This window comes from Ostrinia furnacalis, unplaced genomic scaffold, assembly GCF_004193835.3.
Source record: "Ostrinia furnacalis isolate ACB-3 unplaced genomic scaffold, ASM419383v2 OfSCF1649, whole genome shotgun sequence".
NCBI classification, from domain to species: domain Eukaryota; kingdom Metazoa; phylum Arthropoda; class Insecta; order Lepidoptera; family Crambidae; genus Ostrinia; species Ostrinia furnacalis.
Window position 1 is genome coordinate 34,867 of NW_021131888.1, and position 16,557 is coordinate 51,423.

Genomic DNA, 16,557 nt, shown 5'->3' on the forward strand with positions numbered 1-16,557 from the left:
ACATTGAACACCCTGGGGTAAAAAATTAGCCCAAACGGAAATTGATTTTTTAAAGTAAATATTGAAAATAAAACAATTTTTAATTTAAAATGTATTAGCAAGTGGACTAAATTATACGATTGCCTTAAAAAATCGTCTGTCTCGCGTAAAAAACATTTTAAATCAATCATAACAAAAAACAAAGAATTTTTCATTTGCAACTATAGTCTCTACAATGATCTTCTAGAAAAATCTTGAAAAGTTATTGTGGGAACCAAAAACTTACACTAATCGGACATCGAATAGCTGCTTTATACAATTTTAAACTCAAAGTTAAATAAAACGTAAATTTTTGGACTTTTTATCAAAGCAAAATAAAAAAAAATTTTTTTTTATAAAATTATGAGAAATTGTTTTTTATTTTAATTTATTCCTAAATATTATTTTCAAAACACATCAAACACACTGAATTATTACGTAATTATCATTTTGTAGTTATATTTCTGTGTCGAATTTATGAACGCTCTGTTCTGAGGGGATGTCTTCGAAGTTCGAAAAGTATCATGTTAATCAAGCTCTAATTATCTCTCTACATTCTGGAGACAACGTGCTACTTGATCGTCATATAAATATTGACTCATTTTGTTTAAATATCATAAAAACCTATTAATTACATGTTAGGTGATGGTAAATTAAAGCATGCGTAACTAACACCCTGGGGTAAATTTCTACCCCACCTACCTGTAAAAGCCAAACGGATAATTTTTGTCACATCCCGCGTCTACGAGCTTAAAGCACACACTCTGCATTGAGAATACACAAAACGACATTGCTCTAGCTTCACTAGAAAAAAAGATATGCCAATTTTTATACGCCTGGGGTAAAAAATTACCCCACGGTGTTACTTAAGGGTTAAGGTTCTATAGGCATTATTTAAGAAATTGTGTGTAGATGATATTTTTAACTTTTTTTTAATAAAAATATAATGAAACAGTAGTTGCTTTGTAACATTACTGGCTTTTAGTAAATAAAAAAAAATACAAAAACTGCCATGTCGCCTGTTAGTGTCCAAACGATAAATTACTTTTTGAAAGCATACTTTTTAAAAACAATGGAGAATTACGCTACCATTACAGTAACAAAACCGAACCGCGTTTTATTATTCTGTACGTATCACTGCTCCTATTTTTTTAAACAATTTTAGAGTGATACGTAGATGGACGCAAACTAGCGACATGACCCCAAGTTATTTAAAATATACAAAAAGTTTTTTGGTGTATATTTTGCATATTTTTTTATTTGATTTGCCATATCTTAACAAAAAAATATACATTTTTAAATGTAATACTATGGGATTCTAATAAAATTATTTTTGTTCTTTTTTGGGTGTCGTATAATATTAACAATTATAGTCTATCCAATATAGCTTGATTAGAATGACAGCTGCCATCAAAAGTAACGACATACCTTTGTAGTAGCGATCAATGAGAGCTAAATATTGTCGGACAAGAAGTAATTCACGTCTGACCTACAAACAATANACTCCAACGAGATGGCACAGTGTCATAGAAGTGCTTTCTATGACACTGTGCCATCTCGTTGGAGTAAAAGTTTTAACTGTAGGTATGTTTGCCAAATTTCCAAATAAGGCACGAGCTTCTGTCTCTCTACCACGTCTTCACTGTCTTCAGAGATTGGATCGTTTTCATCTTCCTCTATTACTTGAGAAACAGTCTCCAAAGAGTTTTAAACTTGCTGTTCCATCATTTAGGTTGCTTAAAATAGGTAATTCATTCTTGGGGATTACCATATTTAACAAAATACCACACAACCTTGTCGAATTGCCAATAAACAAATTTAAGATACATATAAAAAATACCCTTATGTCCAAAGGGTACAAGGTTCGAGACTATATTGATGTCAAGGATGCGTGGTCAGTTCAGTTTGCGCATAAATTTGATGTACTTAAATTTGGCTATTCGTTAGATAATTCTTGGCAATAAGTGGTGACTGAGTTTGTTCCGGCGTTTCTTCTCAGCACTTGCCACATGTTTGTCTCGAAGCGCTGGTAGGGCCCAAAAGATAAGGAGACATGAAAAGTGCCCCATAAGGGCTACCTCTTTTTTATATTTGACGTTCATAAGTGCCACTTGTGGTGTAAACTGAATAAATATTTTTGATTTTGATTTTAAACTACCGGCGGCGGCGGCGGCGCGCTGACTCCTTATGGCGGCGGCGCGCCGCGGCGGCGCGCACGTCTACAATGTATAAATTAAATTACTTACCTACAAAATTTCTCTTCACACATTAAACACAAAAATCCTTAAAAACATTTATTTTCTCAAAAAATCTGCTAAAGTATTTCGTAAAAATGCTTTCTATGACTGTGTTCTTTTATTACTTTTATTTGTAAACAATTAACAACGTACTAACAAAAATAACATCAAATTGGTTACGGGTTTTCTTTTTTTCTTTGTGTTTTTAAGCTTGTGTATTTTTTTTGTAATTGGCAACGATTTGTGTATATTTTTCGTAATTGGCAACATTGTGTACGTTTTTTTTTCTTTGGCGCAGGCTTCTACTGAGGGTTGACGTAGTTTGCTGACGAAGATTTATAGAAACACGTAGGTAGATGTTTGGTGTATACTTACACAGTATTTGGTGTATAAATATACAAAAAATTGAGTTTCAAATAAAATGATTCACGTATACGTCGTCGAACTGATTGATTGATATTAATATATTTGCGATTATTAAATGAACGAAAATAATCTTTAATTTATATTTTCCCAAAAAAAAAAAAACTTACCATTTAAAAAAATCTATTTGCTGTCGTAAAGCGTTAAATAATATAGTTTTGTGTTTAAACATATACAAAATAAAATGCAGTTATTAGCTTATTAGTTTATAAAGACACGGCATTCCTGATATATCAATCAATTTGATAGACGTTGTTATCACACACAAGTAAAATAATATTTAATAATATTCTTAAAAATAAATTCAAGTAACTTATGCAGTTTTCAAACATTTAGTACATGTATACACATTCCATTCGTCGTACAAAAATATATATTATATTATATTGAACTATTTGTATTACATTTCAGGTGCCTTCTAAAGTGATTGGGTGGAGTCGACTGGAAACTACAATGTTATTGTTATTATAACCTCTTACTCATAAAAAAGCAATTACTATAGGTATAGACTTAGAGCATAACTGAGACAGTGCCTAAGACATTGGTTCCCAAACTTATTTGAGACGCGCCGTTTCGACCATACAAAAAATCCGCGCCTCCCTCCTCCAGTCAGATTATTTATTGGTCGTATCGAGCAGTCTAGAATGCATTCTCTCAGCGGTCGCAGGTTTTTTATACTTAAGTACACAGATGACCCGCGCCCCCCAAGGTCTTTGCGTCTCCCTATTTTGGGAACCAATGGCCTAAGGTACGCGGCACGGGAGGGTGTTTTTGTGACGTCAAACGTCAGCGAGACTTCAGATTTGTGTGCTCAGTCACGTCATAATATGTCAAAGTCACCCCTCCCGTGCCGCTTCCATAAGTCAGGCACTGTCACAGTTATTTTCTAGACCTATAGTTTACAATCTCACGCGTTATATTATAAACTGACGAAGTTCACAATTTTACGGTGTCATGTCCGCTAACAAAAGCAAGTTGATTAATATTGAATGTTTTTATGAATAAGAGGTTAATTGTTTATTACGTTATTTTACTTATAAGCTGTCCATACATGATCTGGCCGCGAGGTTATGAATAATGAATCTTATTATTAAAAGTATAACGTTCATCACTGAGAGAACACATTTTCTGTCATTTACGTTGAGCTTTTGTAAGGTAAATTTCAATTTCATCACAAATATTTTAAAATGCTTACTATAATTTAAAAAAGGTAAATAAATGGCAATGAAATGTTGTCATTGTATAAAAAATGCAAAGAGCTGTCACTTTGACAATGTCAGAGTTTGGGAAATTCCAAAAAAGTCAGTGTTGCCAATTGCCATTAATCAAAAAAATCTCAAGACGCATACTTGCCCTTCACATTTAATATTTAAAAGTACAATAACTTAATGAACATAATAATTATTGTTGTAATTCATTATTTTTATTCTTTAGTTTTAAATCACGCCTTTTGTAATATTTCTTCTTGACTTTTAAAATCATTTTGCCAAAAATATTATTAGAAGTAAGTTTAACCAACTATGTAAAACATATTTTTTGTTTTTATTGAACAAAAATGTTAAATATATAAAAAGTCTTCACTTTTAAAGGCGGAGTTTCGCTCGTTTTAAGGTATTTATATACCAATAATATAATTTACTATTTTTCCAATTATACTAATATTTTATCACATTTATGTAAGCCATTGATTGTTATATTAATTATAATTCATAATATTCCTATAGATTCAAAATTTTGTAATTTTAAGCAAAAGCATTTAAAAATAATTGTTGGAAGTTGATACACTTTTTCCTTTATTTTATGTACTTACACTTTCCGAAAACATGTTTTTGTTCCGGGTACATATGACTAGAATGTTTCCCGTAACGTTCTTAATATGTTCCTGGTAAGTAAGGATATTGGATAACGCTACTAAGAATATTCCCAGGAACAAATTCATAATATTTATAATTTTCAAATTCCCAGGAACGTTTTTATAACCGGGAATTCACGTCATTCCCTAACAATAGATAATTCAGTGTTGGGATACTAAAGCTTCGAACTCCTACGTTCTTTATTAACTTCGTTGCTGGTCCAATGATAGTTTTAACAGAGTAAATACAAATGAGTAGGTCATCTTCATAGAAACGCGTATTTAGCGTGAATTTAGCGTGGATTAGCTTTAGCGGGGTGTTGCGCCGAATTTTGTCAGTGTGTGCGTGCGCGCCGCATACGTATTGGCGCGCTCACATACAAACCGCGCTCGGTGCGTTTCTATGAAGATGACCTACTCATTTGTATTTACTCTGGTTTTAATCTCCGGACAATCTTGACCTTCACTGGTTGGGTTTTTATTCGCGGTTAAGCTGTTGATCCTGGCTGCACAGGAGTTGCAGCGGTGGGAAAAAGAGGTGGGAATAGTCCCGGAAACTAAGTGGGAAATGTGGGAATGTACCAATCACTTTTATTATAATGACACGTATCTTATTGATTTATTAAATTAACTTTGAAGTATTAGAAAGTATTTTATGTTTGGATAATCATGTTTTTATTTGTTTGAAAAAATAATGTAGCACTTTTGGTTGTATTGAAAATTGTTTCATTGCATTTATTGTTAATATCTTTCTTATTTGTAATCACTTGGATTTAATAAATATTGTATTGATGTTGAATGATGGGTTTTATTTCATAGTTCTTCCTATTTGTTATTTATTAATACTGCGCAGTTTTCTTCAGAGTTAATTATTTAAATTCTCATTTAGCATGTTTAAAAAATAAACTAATAATGAGTTCTAGATATTTTAGAGGTAGATAAACAAAAAACTTGTTAATTCATTAACTTAAATTATTTTTGCACATGTCATAGACAAGCACTAAAGGCGAACTTATTCCGTATACAATTACGTATATCATTATCTTTGGACTAAGCCTAAATTAGAATGCGTTGCTTGAAAAATTATCTGATCACAAAAATGAAAAATTATAGTCTCTAGCTCTTCAGGAAGAGGGTCTTTTTTTATTATAATTTACAAATATATTTTAATTCATAAATAATGAAATACCATATAATAATATTATTTGTGGTAGACTGTGTCTCCAGGGCACAGCTAAAGAAGAAAATCCCTTAAGTAACATTTTTAGGTTTGAAAAATTTCCTGAAAATATCTTTGACATTTCAGGTTATTCCGCACCACCGCCTACAGCTGTGGTAAGTTATTATTTTAATTAATATGTTACACTTTAAAAACATCAATGTTACGATACGACATTTCTCGATTCATAGAGTAAATTCAAGTTTACTACAGTTTAAGCCTTTAATTGGCATAACAATAAATAATTTTGAATTTGAATAAGTCACATTTTTCGTTGTTTGTGGACCTAAAGACAAGGGAATAGAAAGAAAGTTCAAAATATGGTGGGAAATAATATATTCCCACTGCCGTATAAAGGGATAACACGATCACTTTTGAAAACACATACGGGTGAATTGTAATATTTAGAACTTTTAACTTCTTTAAAGTGTGAAGATAGTGACGCGTATTATACATATAAATAAACGTTTCATCCTTCAAAAATATCTATTTTGCCTTCCAGCAAGGCTACACCTCAGCCCCATACGGAGCGCCCCAACAGCGCTCCGGCATGGGAACGGGGGCAGCAGTGGGGCTTGGGGTGGGCGCTTTGGCCGCGGGGGGGCTGGCAGGCTACGCTCTTGGTGGGGGCTTCCGCAGCGACAGCCCGCCTTCCGAGGTAGGTCACGGGTACAACCCGTTGTTCGACGGGTACAACCCAGCGTTCGATGTGGGGTACCCTATGGGTGATGGTAGAGATACGTTCCGGTCTGATTCTGAGAATACTGTTGAGCAAGGGAGTCCTACAGCGCCGCTTGCTGAGTATCCAACTCAAACTGAGCCTGAAAGTCTACCGATAGCTGATTTGGCTATATCAGAACCGAAAGATAACGATTTCGATGGAGGTGACGACAATGATTATCTTGAGGACAATGCCGGCGATGGTGATGGCGTTGATGATGATTATTTGGAGAATGATGATAATGATAATAACGATGATGGTGGTAACAATGACAATGATGATGACTATCTGGAAGATAACGGAGATGATTAAAAGGTACTTGGTCCTTGTTAAAGTATTATTTGGCTGGTCAGTAGTGTAGCGTCAGTTTGAAGTTCGATATAAAGCCTAGTCTGCATTTATTTATCGCCTCAAGCCCACAGGTCACAAATAAAATATTTTATTCAGTAAAATAGTAAGACACGGGTCTTAACGCGACGTTTATCAATGAGTTACATTATGTACTCACGGCTTGACGTTTCGGCTGCTATGCTGCAGCCGCGGTCACAAGCAGACTGGCGGCTCGCTGGTGTCTTACCTACTATTTTAGTTGAAATGGAACGCGAAAGTTTAAAATCTTATATTTTATTTACCCTCATACAAGTCCCAAATATAGCTTGCCTTACCACAACGTTGGGAAAAATATGGGCTGGTTTATTTCGTAGTAGAGTCAACATTTTCTGCTCGGTTTGGTTGGCGATATATTTTTTTCTAATTCCGACTAACTTCTTCGTTGTGGCTTAAATTTTAAATATTAATATCGTAGGGCTACAAACCATTACTAATACTGGGAATTACCGGGAATTCCTCACGATTCCCGGGAATCACCCACGATTCCCGGGTAAAAATCAATACATGTCTCGTGATAACGTAGATTTGTTGTTACTAAAAAAACAAAATGTATTAAAAATTTGTTTTCATAACGGCAATTTTATAGGTAAAAGACCTATTAGGTATACTACCTATAATAATGTAGACTATTAGGTAAACTACCTATAATAATGTAGACTATTAGGTATACTACCTATAATAATGTGGATTGGGCTTTATATTTTCTTGAATGATTGCTTAGGGCTTAGTCATTGAATGCTACAAAAATATTTTGTACATAGCTTGAAGTTTTTAATAACCAGTCAAATGCATGAGCAACATAAATAAAATTGCTTCAAATTACTTAGTCCTCATTTGATTTTGACTCATATTCTAAAGACAATTAATTCAAAATCCATTGGGGAAGTACTCGTAGTAGTTGATTTGCTAGATATACAAATAATGATCAGAAATAATTCTATTCCAGTACAATATATTCAAGATATTATGTAGTAATTAGTAAATAAATGAAGAATACTCACATTTATTAATAATACTCAGAGTGATAACACTACATTGTATTGAAGCTTATACTAATTTAGTATCATCACAGCACAAGTTTTTTGATAGAAAAATAATGTATACTGACAGATATAAGTATAATAAGAGAATATAATATAATAATAAGTATACAAGTGAAAAATGTATAATAATAAAATTATACATGATAATAAGATTATTATGAAGATGGGAAGAAACCATGACGTATAATAAAATAACAGAACAGAGATTAGAGAATAATATATTATTATCTACAGAAAGATTTATATAAATTAACAACTATGGGATCAGTGCCTACATGAAAAATATATCGAAGTATGAAGTGATATATCGTTGAAACTAAGTCGCCTGACATTTGTAAGTACTCTGCCTACAGATATATTGCACGACTTTGGAGTTTGGGATATTAACAATTTGATAAACGTGAGAAATGGTTTTGATTTAAAAAATAATATGGTAAGTTGGTTGTTTTAGGCGCATGTAGACTCACGCACGCCTAACTCTAGTTTGTAAGCTTAACAATATTTTTGCGTTAATTATAGGCGCTTAACTCAGTGCCTGAGGTATTTTAGCGGCACGGGAGGGGTGACATTGACATATTATGACGTGACAGAGCATACAAATCTGAAGTCTCGCTGACGTGTGATGTCTCAAAAACACCCTCCCGTGCCGCTACCATAATGCGTGGTGTGGTTCATTATAAAGCTGGACGCCATTAAAATTCATATCGCGAATATTAGAGTGACTGTGTTTTTGTTGTCTTCACCTACACTTCACAAGAAGCGCTGTAAAAATGCCTTAATTTAAAGCTCAATATCGATGTTTTTCATCATTTCACAACAAACGAATACTACTAGTGTAAGATACGCACAGTCATGAAACCATGAATTAAAATTCTAATATTGCGAAATGTGCGGAAGGCTTCTATAATCTTATAGTTGATTTTGATTAGAAGTTAGAAGGTTTTGTACTCTCTAATTGATTGGTGAAATTCGAGACTTCAAATTATCTGTTATCAGTTTGGGGCTTGATTCTGCCTGTATAGAACGCACAATATACAAGTTGTAAAATAAGGTAAAATCCAAGATTTAAATAAATAATACATTAATTTAAAAAAATGTCTAACAAAATTCGTGTTACTTATTCTATTGCAGTTCGAGTAATTACGTTTAATGCACAGACCCTGAAATATTACGGGTCTCATTTTTAACAACCTGTATAAAGTGTAAATTGTGTGTAAAAATGCATCACGACGCCTGAAACTACATTGTGCACTTATGCGATTTCATTTGGCAAGTTCGTTCGTGTCAACCAAACGACGTCCACTGCTGGACAATGGCGTCCCCTTTTTGCCAAGTGCTAAGAACAATTTCCTCCGCAGGTAAACATCGTCGAAAGCTTCGGCGGCGACGACTGGATGGACTGAGGTTGTATACATAAGATCGTGGCGGTCACAGCGGTGGCCTTCGTCATGTTCGTCGCGAAGATCACTGTTGAAGGACTGATGATTGTGTGGGTGGGCTGGACGAAGGACAAGTAATTGGAAGGTCTTGGGTAGTTGACACCAGTCAATGAAGTATTGTATTTGCGATCACCAGTTGTGCTTTTTTTTACAGTGGCGCTACTAATTTAGCCACTAGTGACAGGACTTAAGGCGATTCGCGGTCCGCGTGATTTCATATAAAAAATCCCGCGCGCAGACGCGTTGTCAGTGTTTGTCAGTGTTGTAGTTTCAGTCATTAGTGACAGGATCTTACTTTACAGTGGCGCTACTAATTTAGCCACTAGTGACAGGACTTAACAGCGGCGCCACTGTCTTAGTCATTGGTGACAGGATCTTACTTTACAGTGGCGCTACTATTTTAGCCACTAGTGATATGATTTAACAGTGGTGTCAGCACTATCTTAGTCACTAATAAGATAACCTTATTTTACAGTGGCGCCACTATCTTAGCTATTGATGACAGGACCTTACTTTACAGTGGCGCCACTGTNTTCGAGGCCGCGCCGCAGCAGCCGTATATGGTACGCCCCCAGTATCAACCATGCCAGTATACTGCGTATAGGCCGTATAGGGTATGTCACTAACCAACCAATAGAATGGGTGTCTAGAATGGTGTCGATTTGTGGTTTGAAAACTATGTTGTGTGTGTTTGCATGTCAAATTTGTCACTCGGCCGTCTGAGAAGTGCCATATTTGTCACTCGGCCGTCTGAGTAGTGCCATAATTTTGTCACTCGGCCGTCAGAGTAGTTACATATTTGTCACTCGGCCGTCAGAGTAGTTACATATTTGTCACTCGGCCGTCAGAGTAGTGCCATATTTGTCACTCGGCTGGCAGAGTAGTGCCATATTTATCACTCGGTTATCTGATTAGCGCAGTCTCTGTCACACTTGAAACTATGATGAAGCATGCTATTGTTTCATTCGAACAGCGCCTTCTCTAACACAATGTGTCATTAGTATAGTTCCATCTCTGTCCCACTCACTAAAGTTACACAGCGCCGTCCAGTTCATAGGCTTCGAGGGCGCCGCGCCGCGGCAGCCGCATATGGTACGCCCCCAGTATCAACCATACCAGTATAGACCTTATAGGGTATGTCACTAATCAACCAATAGAATGGGTGATTAAAACTGTGTCGAGTTTGTGTTGTTGAATGTTGGAATGTTAACGTTTAGTGCCATATTTGTCACTCAGCCGTCTGAGAAGTGCCATATTTGTCACTGTTGTATCTTGTTTAAATTAGTATGATATTGCATGCGATCGTTTCTCACTCGAATAGCGGCGTCTCTGTCACAATAATGTCATTTTAATTTCTGTGACGGGTCTGGGTGTGACTATGTATAATATTTATGTATTTAAAAAAAAAAAGTATATAAGTAGTATATCCGCTAAGCTAGCACCCATAACACAAGCATTAAGTTGCTTACTTTGGGGCTAGCTGGCGCTGTGTGAAATTGTCCAAAGATTTATTATTATTATTATTATTATTATAGTCACTGACCTCTCATAATACACATTGGGCAGGTTGTCTCATACAAATGACAGCTAATTTTGTGTACCAATTTAAAGCGCCACTACGATTGTCCCGAGAACTAATTTTGACGTACATTGTATGGAGTAACCATAAGAGTAAGCGAGAAAGAAAATCACTAATTTTAGTTCCATGGACAATCGTATCTGCCTACAGCATTGGTTCCCAAAGTGGGGGGCGCGCCCTCCAGGGGAGGCGCAAAGCCCTTTAATTAAAGGGGACGCGGGCCATCTGTGTACTTAAGTATAAAAAACCTGCGACCGCTGAGAGAATGCATTCCAGACTGCTCGATACGACCAATAAATAATCTTGACTGGAGGAGGGGGCGCGAAATTTTTTGTATGGTCGAAAGGGGGCGCGTCTCAAATAAGTTTAGGAACCAATGGCCTACAGTAAGACCTACAGCGCCAAAATGGCGAAACTCAAATAGGCACAAAAATATTATGAATGCAGCCAGTCCAGTGTGTAATAATGTCAGTGCGTTAATTATTTATTTAAGGATAGTACATCACAATATCAACTTATATTACAATCTATCATATAGATGACCTAAACTGAACTGTCCCACCAAACTCATTGACGAAGGGGCGCCACCATCGTTCAACTATATGTAGTTTCCAACATGGCAAAAATCGGAACCAGCGATCCGGTATTGACGGTGGCGCCCCGCTATCAATGTCACGGATAGGACAGTTCAGTATATTGGGTCTATACATTTAATGACAGTTTTTTTATGCACTCGCTAGTGATGACGTTTTGATGTATACTCGTACTTAGCCCCCTGACTAATTTTGTTACACATTTATCTGACAGATAAGTCCCTATCAGTTACTTTATCAGCAGGTATTGAAACTCGTATTAACTGTGAATGTTTGTAATTTCTAGGCGGACCCCCCAACTTATGGTGGACAGTACGGACCCCCGCCCCCCGCTTACGGGGCCCCTGGCTATGGAGCCCCTCAAGGTAAGAATACATCATGTATAGTCTGGTCCGTGAGCACTTAGAATTTTGTCCAATGACCCCGAGCTACCCATCCTTATCGCTCGCGTGTAATTATATTACTGTCGCGACTGTGCGACGGGCGCCCGCAGTGAGTGTGCGAGCGCGATAGAAACATAATTACGCGCGAGCGATAAGGATGGGTAGCTTGGGGTCATTGGACAAAATTCTACGTGCTCACGGACCGGGCTTTACTTAATATAATATTTATATTTAAGAGATGCAATTTTTTAATTTTTTGAAACTAAAAAAATAGTTTTAAACTTTCATGGTGTCACTATCATAATTATTATTACTGACGGGTTTGCTACCATGTACCTTAACCATGGCGCTTGCAACAGTGCCGAAATATCGGTACTCAATTTTAAGATACATGGTAGCAATTTAGCAATCCCGTCAGTAATAATAATTATTGAAAAAATCGATTACCTCAGATGGGAATTGAACCCCCGATGCTGACTTACTTAATATTTTTAATGCTTTTAATACTCGCATCAAATAAATACTTTCTTTCTTTTTTGGTTTTATACCCATTCTATGTAGCTCAGCGGTCAAAACAGTCGTCCGGCAATCGTAAGGTAGTGGATTCAATTCCCAAAGGTGGTAATCGATCTTTTCGACAAAAATATGTAGAAATAAGTGTACTAACATAATCGATGTATAATAATAATACGGAATTTCGTATATCGCAAATTCGCAATTTTAAGGTTCCATTTATGCATTTAAGAAATTGTGTGTAGATGATATTGTTCACTTTTTTTTATAAAAATATAATGAAACAGTAGTTGCTTTGTAACATTACTGGCTTTTAGTAAATAAAAAAAAATACAAAAACTGCCATGTCGCCTGTTAGTTTCCAAACGATAAATTACTTTTTGAAAGCATACTTTTTAAAAACAATGGAGAATTACGCTACCATTACAGTAACAAAACCGAACCGCGTTTTATTATTCTGTACGTATCACTGTTCCTATTTTTTTTTTACTATTTTAGAGCGATACGTAGATGGACGCAAACTAGCGACATGACCCCAAGTTTTTTAAAATATACACAAAGTTTTTTGATGTATATTATTATGTATATTTTTTATTTCATTTGCCATATCTTAACAAAAAATATACATTTTTAAATGTAATATACTATGGGGTAGTATTTTTTTTGTCTTTTTGGGTTTCATATAATATTAACAAGTACTTGGTAGTTTTTAATTTATCTATGATATAAATTTTTTTAATAATAATGTATACTAATAATACTAACGTATTTCAATGGACCGTCATAAGGCGTCAACCGATTATTCAGTCCAACGTTTAGCCCAGTGTAGGGTCTAATCGATAAAATAATTCATTGTTGGATTGACTCATTGGATTGTGTCGTGGATTGGCTCCTAAACTATCAATAATTAGTGATGCATGCTATATTTTTTTGCTTTTATTAAGCCATAAGGTTGTTTATAGCTTACATACTTCTAATCTTTTTGAAAAAATGTAAATAATTTTGTATATTAAAATGTGACATACACGTAAAAGTTACCGGCAATTCTTTTTCTAATATATCACAAAACTAAAAATTTACACTTTTGTAAAATCACACTTTTGGTACTACCTAAATAAAATTTTACAGAAAAAATATAGTGAATGAAAAAAAGAAAAGATTTTTCAACGAAAAATTAACGTTTTTCTACAAAACAGTGAGTGTTGAATGATTTTGTACTTTAAAGGTAAGTTACATTGAAAATATTATGTGTTGTGCACTGTGTAATATACATCATTCACATATTTGGAAAAGGCACATTTATTTTTGTAAATTACATCAAAATCATAACACTGAACATAGTAAAAGTTTGCTTTAATAACGATTTAAACTTTTCTCAAAATTGACGCGGTGGTCTAGTGGTTAGAGCCTCTATCTGGGATCCTGGGTTCGATTCCCAAATGTAACACATACTCAACAAGAAAAATAATCTGTTCTCACAGTTTTGTTAAATTATGTAATCAAAATTTTTGCTTCAAAAGCCTGCAATGTATAAATTAAATTACCTACAAAATTTATCTTCACACATTAAACACAAAAATCCTTAAAAACATTTCTTTTCTCAAAAATATCTGCTAAAGTATTTCGTAAAAATGCTTTCTATGACTGTGTTCTTTTATTACTTTTATTTGTAAACAATTAACAACGTACTAACAAAAATAACATCAAATTGGTGACGGGTTTTCTTTTTTTCTTTGTGTTTTTAAGCTTGTGTATTTTTTTTGTAATTGACAACGATTTGTGTATATTTTTCGTAATTGGCAACATTGTGTACGTTTTTTTTTCTTTGGCGCAGGCTTCTACTGAGGGTTGACGTAGTTTGCTGACGAAGATTTATAGAAACACGTAGGTAGATGTTTGGTGTATACTTACACAGTATTTGGTGTATAAATATACAAAAAATTGAGTTTCAAATAAAATGATTCACGTATACGTCGTCGAACTGATTGATTGATATTAATATATTTGCGATTATTAAATGAACGAAAATAATCTTTAATTTATATTTTCCCAAAAAAAAAACTTACCATTTAAAAAAATCTATTTGCTGTCGTAAAGCGTTAAATAATATAGTTTTGTGTTTAAACATATACAAAATATAATGCAGTTATTAGCTTACTACACTCAACAGCAAATAAATCGCACCACCCGCGACGTGAACTTTAAAGATTTTCTTATGACACAATAATGGTGCCCCAACAATATTGGTGTTATTTGAAAGCCCAATAAATATCCTTAAAGAAAAACACATTTAATTTCTTAATAAATGATTAACATATACCATAAATGTGACTTAAAAAAGACCTCACTTTGGGTTCACCTCTGGGATCAATTAGACCAAATTTTATGGTTATAAAACCAAATAATGATCACACGTGTCCTCTTTAACAGATGGATAGCGATTAATCCCAACTTAACAGTTTTATAGCCATAAAAATTGGCTCAAGCGTAACTATCTATTTTTTGAAGAAGTTACTCTGGATCCTTCTAAAGAAACATTTTTGGGGTAAAAATCTTTACTATAATGAAATGAAGTTTAGAACTAGGCTTTTGAATGGTACCAATATTGGTGTGAAGTGGGGATGCATACGTTTGAAAGTGCTTGTCGCGGGTGGTGCGATTTATTTGCTGTCGAGTGTAGTTTATAAAGACACGGCATTCCTGATATATCAATCAATTTGACAGACGTTGTTATCACACACAAGTAAAATAATATTTAATATTATTCTTAAAAATAAATTCAAGTAACTTACACAGTTTTCAAACATTACTACATGTATAATGTATACACATTCCATTCGTCATACAAAATATATATATTATATTATATTGAACTATTTGTATTACATTTCAGGTGCCTTCTAAAGTGATTGGGTGGAGTCGACTGGAAACTACAATGTTATTGTTATAATATCCTCTTACTCATAAAAAACAATTAATATAGGTGAGTCGCATAACTGAGACAGTGCCAAGGCATTGGTTCCCAAACTTATTTAAGACGCGCACCCTTTCGACCATACAAAAAATCCGCGCCCCTCCAGTCAAGATTATTTATTGGTCGTATCGAGCACCACCACCCATGGTTCTTCCTGCCTCACGGCGTACGAACCGAATCTCGGGAGAGCGCGCGGGTACCTGCTCTGGGCTCTTTTCCCCGGGCGCTTTGCTTGACTCCCTACAAATTTATCTGATCTGGTCGTATCGAGCAGTTTGGAATGCGTTCTCTCAGCGGTCGCAGGTTTTTTATACTTAAGTACACAGATGACCCGCGCCCCCCAAGGTCTTTGCGCCTCCCTATTTTGGGAACCAATGGCCTAACGTAAGCGGCACGGGAGGGTGTTTTTGTGACGTCAAACGTCAGACTTCAGATTTGTGTGCTTATTCACGTCATAATATGTCAATGTCATCCCTCCCGTGCCGCTTCCATACCTCAAGCACTCAGTTATGTGATAGACCTATAGTTTACAATCTCACGCGTTATATTATAAACTGACGGAGTTCACAATTTTACGGTGTCATATTATCCGCTAACACAAGCAAGTTGATTAATATTGAATGTTTTTTTATGACTAAGAGGTTAATTGTTTATTAGGTTATTTTACTTATAAGCTTACATGATCCGGCCGCGTGGTTATGAATAATGAATCTTATTATTAAAAGTATAACGTTCAAATTCCACTGAGAGAACACATTTTCTGTCATTTACGTTGAGCTCTTGTAAAGTAAAAACAATTTCATCACAAATATTTTAAAAAGCTTACTATAATTTAAAAGGTAAATAAATGGCAATGAAATGTTGCAATTGTATAAAAATGCAAAGAGCTGTCACTTTGACACTGTCAAAATTTGGGGATTTAATAAAAAGTTAGTGTTTCCAGTAATGAAAAATTCTCAAGACGCAAACTTGCCCTTCATATTTAATATTTAAAAGTACAATAACTTAATGAACATAATAATTATTGTTGTAATTCATTATTTTTATTCTTTAGTTTTAAATCACCCCTTTTGTAATATTTCTTCTTGACTTTTAAAATCATTTTGCCAAAAATATTATTAGAAGTAAGTTCAACCAACTATGTAAAACATATTTTTTGTTTTTATTGAACAA

General features: G+C 34.7%; 1 protein-coding gene and 2 long non-coding RNA genes across 4 annotated transcripts in view; all 3 read left to right on the forward strand.

Annotated features, from left to right (window-relative positions):
• Positions 1–16,557, forward strand: part of LOC114353288 (galectin-4) — a 47,877-nt gene that overhangs the window by 24,046 nt on the left and 7,274 nt on the right. The window contains exons 7-9 of one of the 2 annotated variants that reach the window (XM_028305226.1): positions 5,837–5,865; positions 6,252–6,785; positions 7,807–7,973. In XM_028305226.1, coding sequence (XP_028161027.1) covers positions 5,837–5,865; positions 6,252–6,782 — 560 coding nt within the window. In that variant the 3' untranslated portion in view covers positions 6,783–6,785; positions 7,807–7,973. Of the gene's footprint in view, positions 1–5,836; positions 5,866–6,251; positions 6,786–7,806; positions 7,974–16,557 lie in introns of those variants that run through there. The other variant, XM_028305227.1, reaches the window with a different exon arrangement.
• Positions 8,129–9,785, forward strand: LOC114353294 (uncharacterized). The gene is made up of 2 exons (XR_003655926.1): positions 8,129–8,237; positions 9,262–9,785. It is a non-coding gene; the product is annotated as an uncharacterized LOC114353294 (long non-coding RNA).
• Positions 10,452–15,374, forward strand: LOC114353292 (uncharacterized). Its single transcript, XR_003655925.1, has 4 exons — positions 10,452–10,476; positions 11,801–11,879; positions 14,245–14,294; positions 15,304–15,374. It is a non-coding gene; the product is annotated as an uncharacterized LOC114353292 (long non-coding RNA).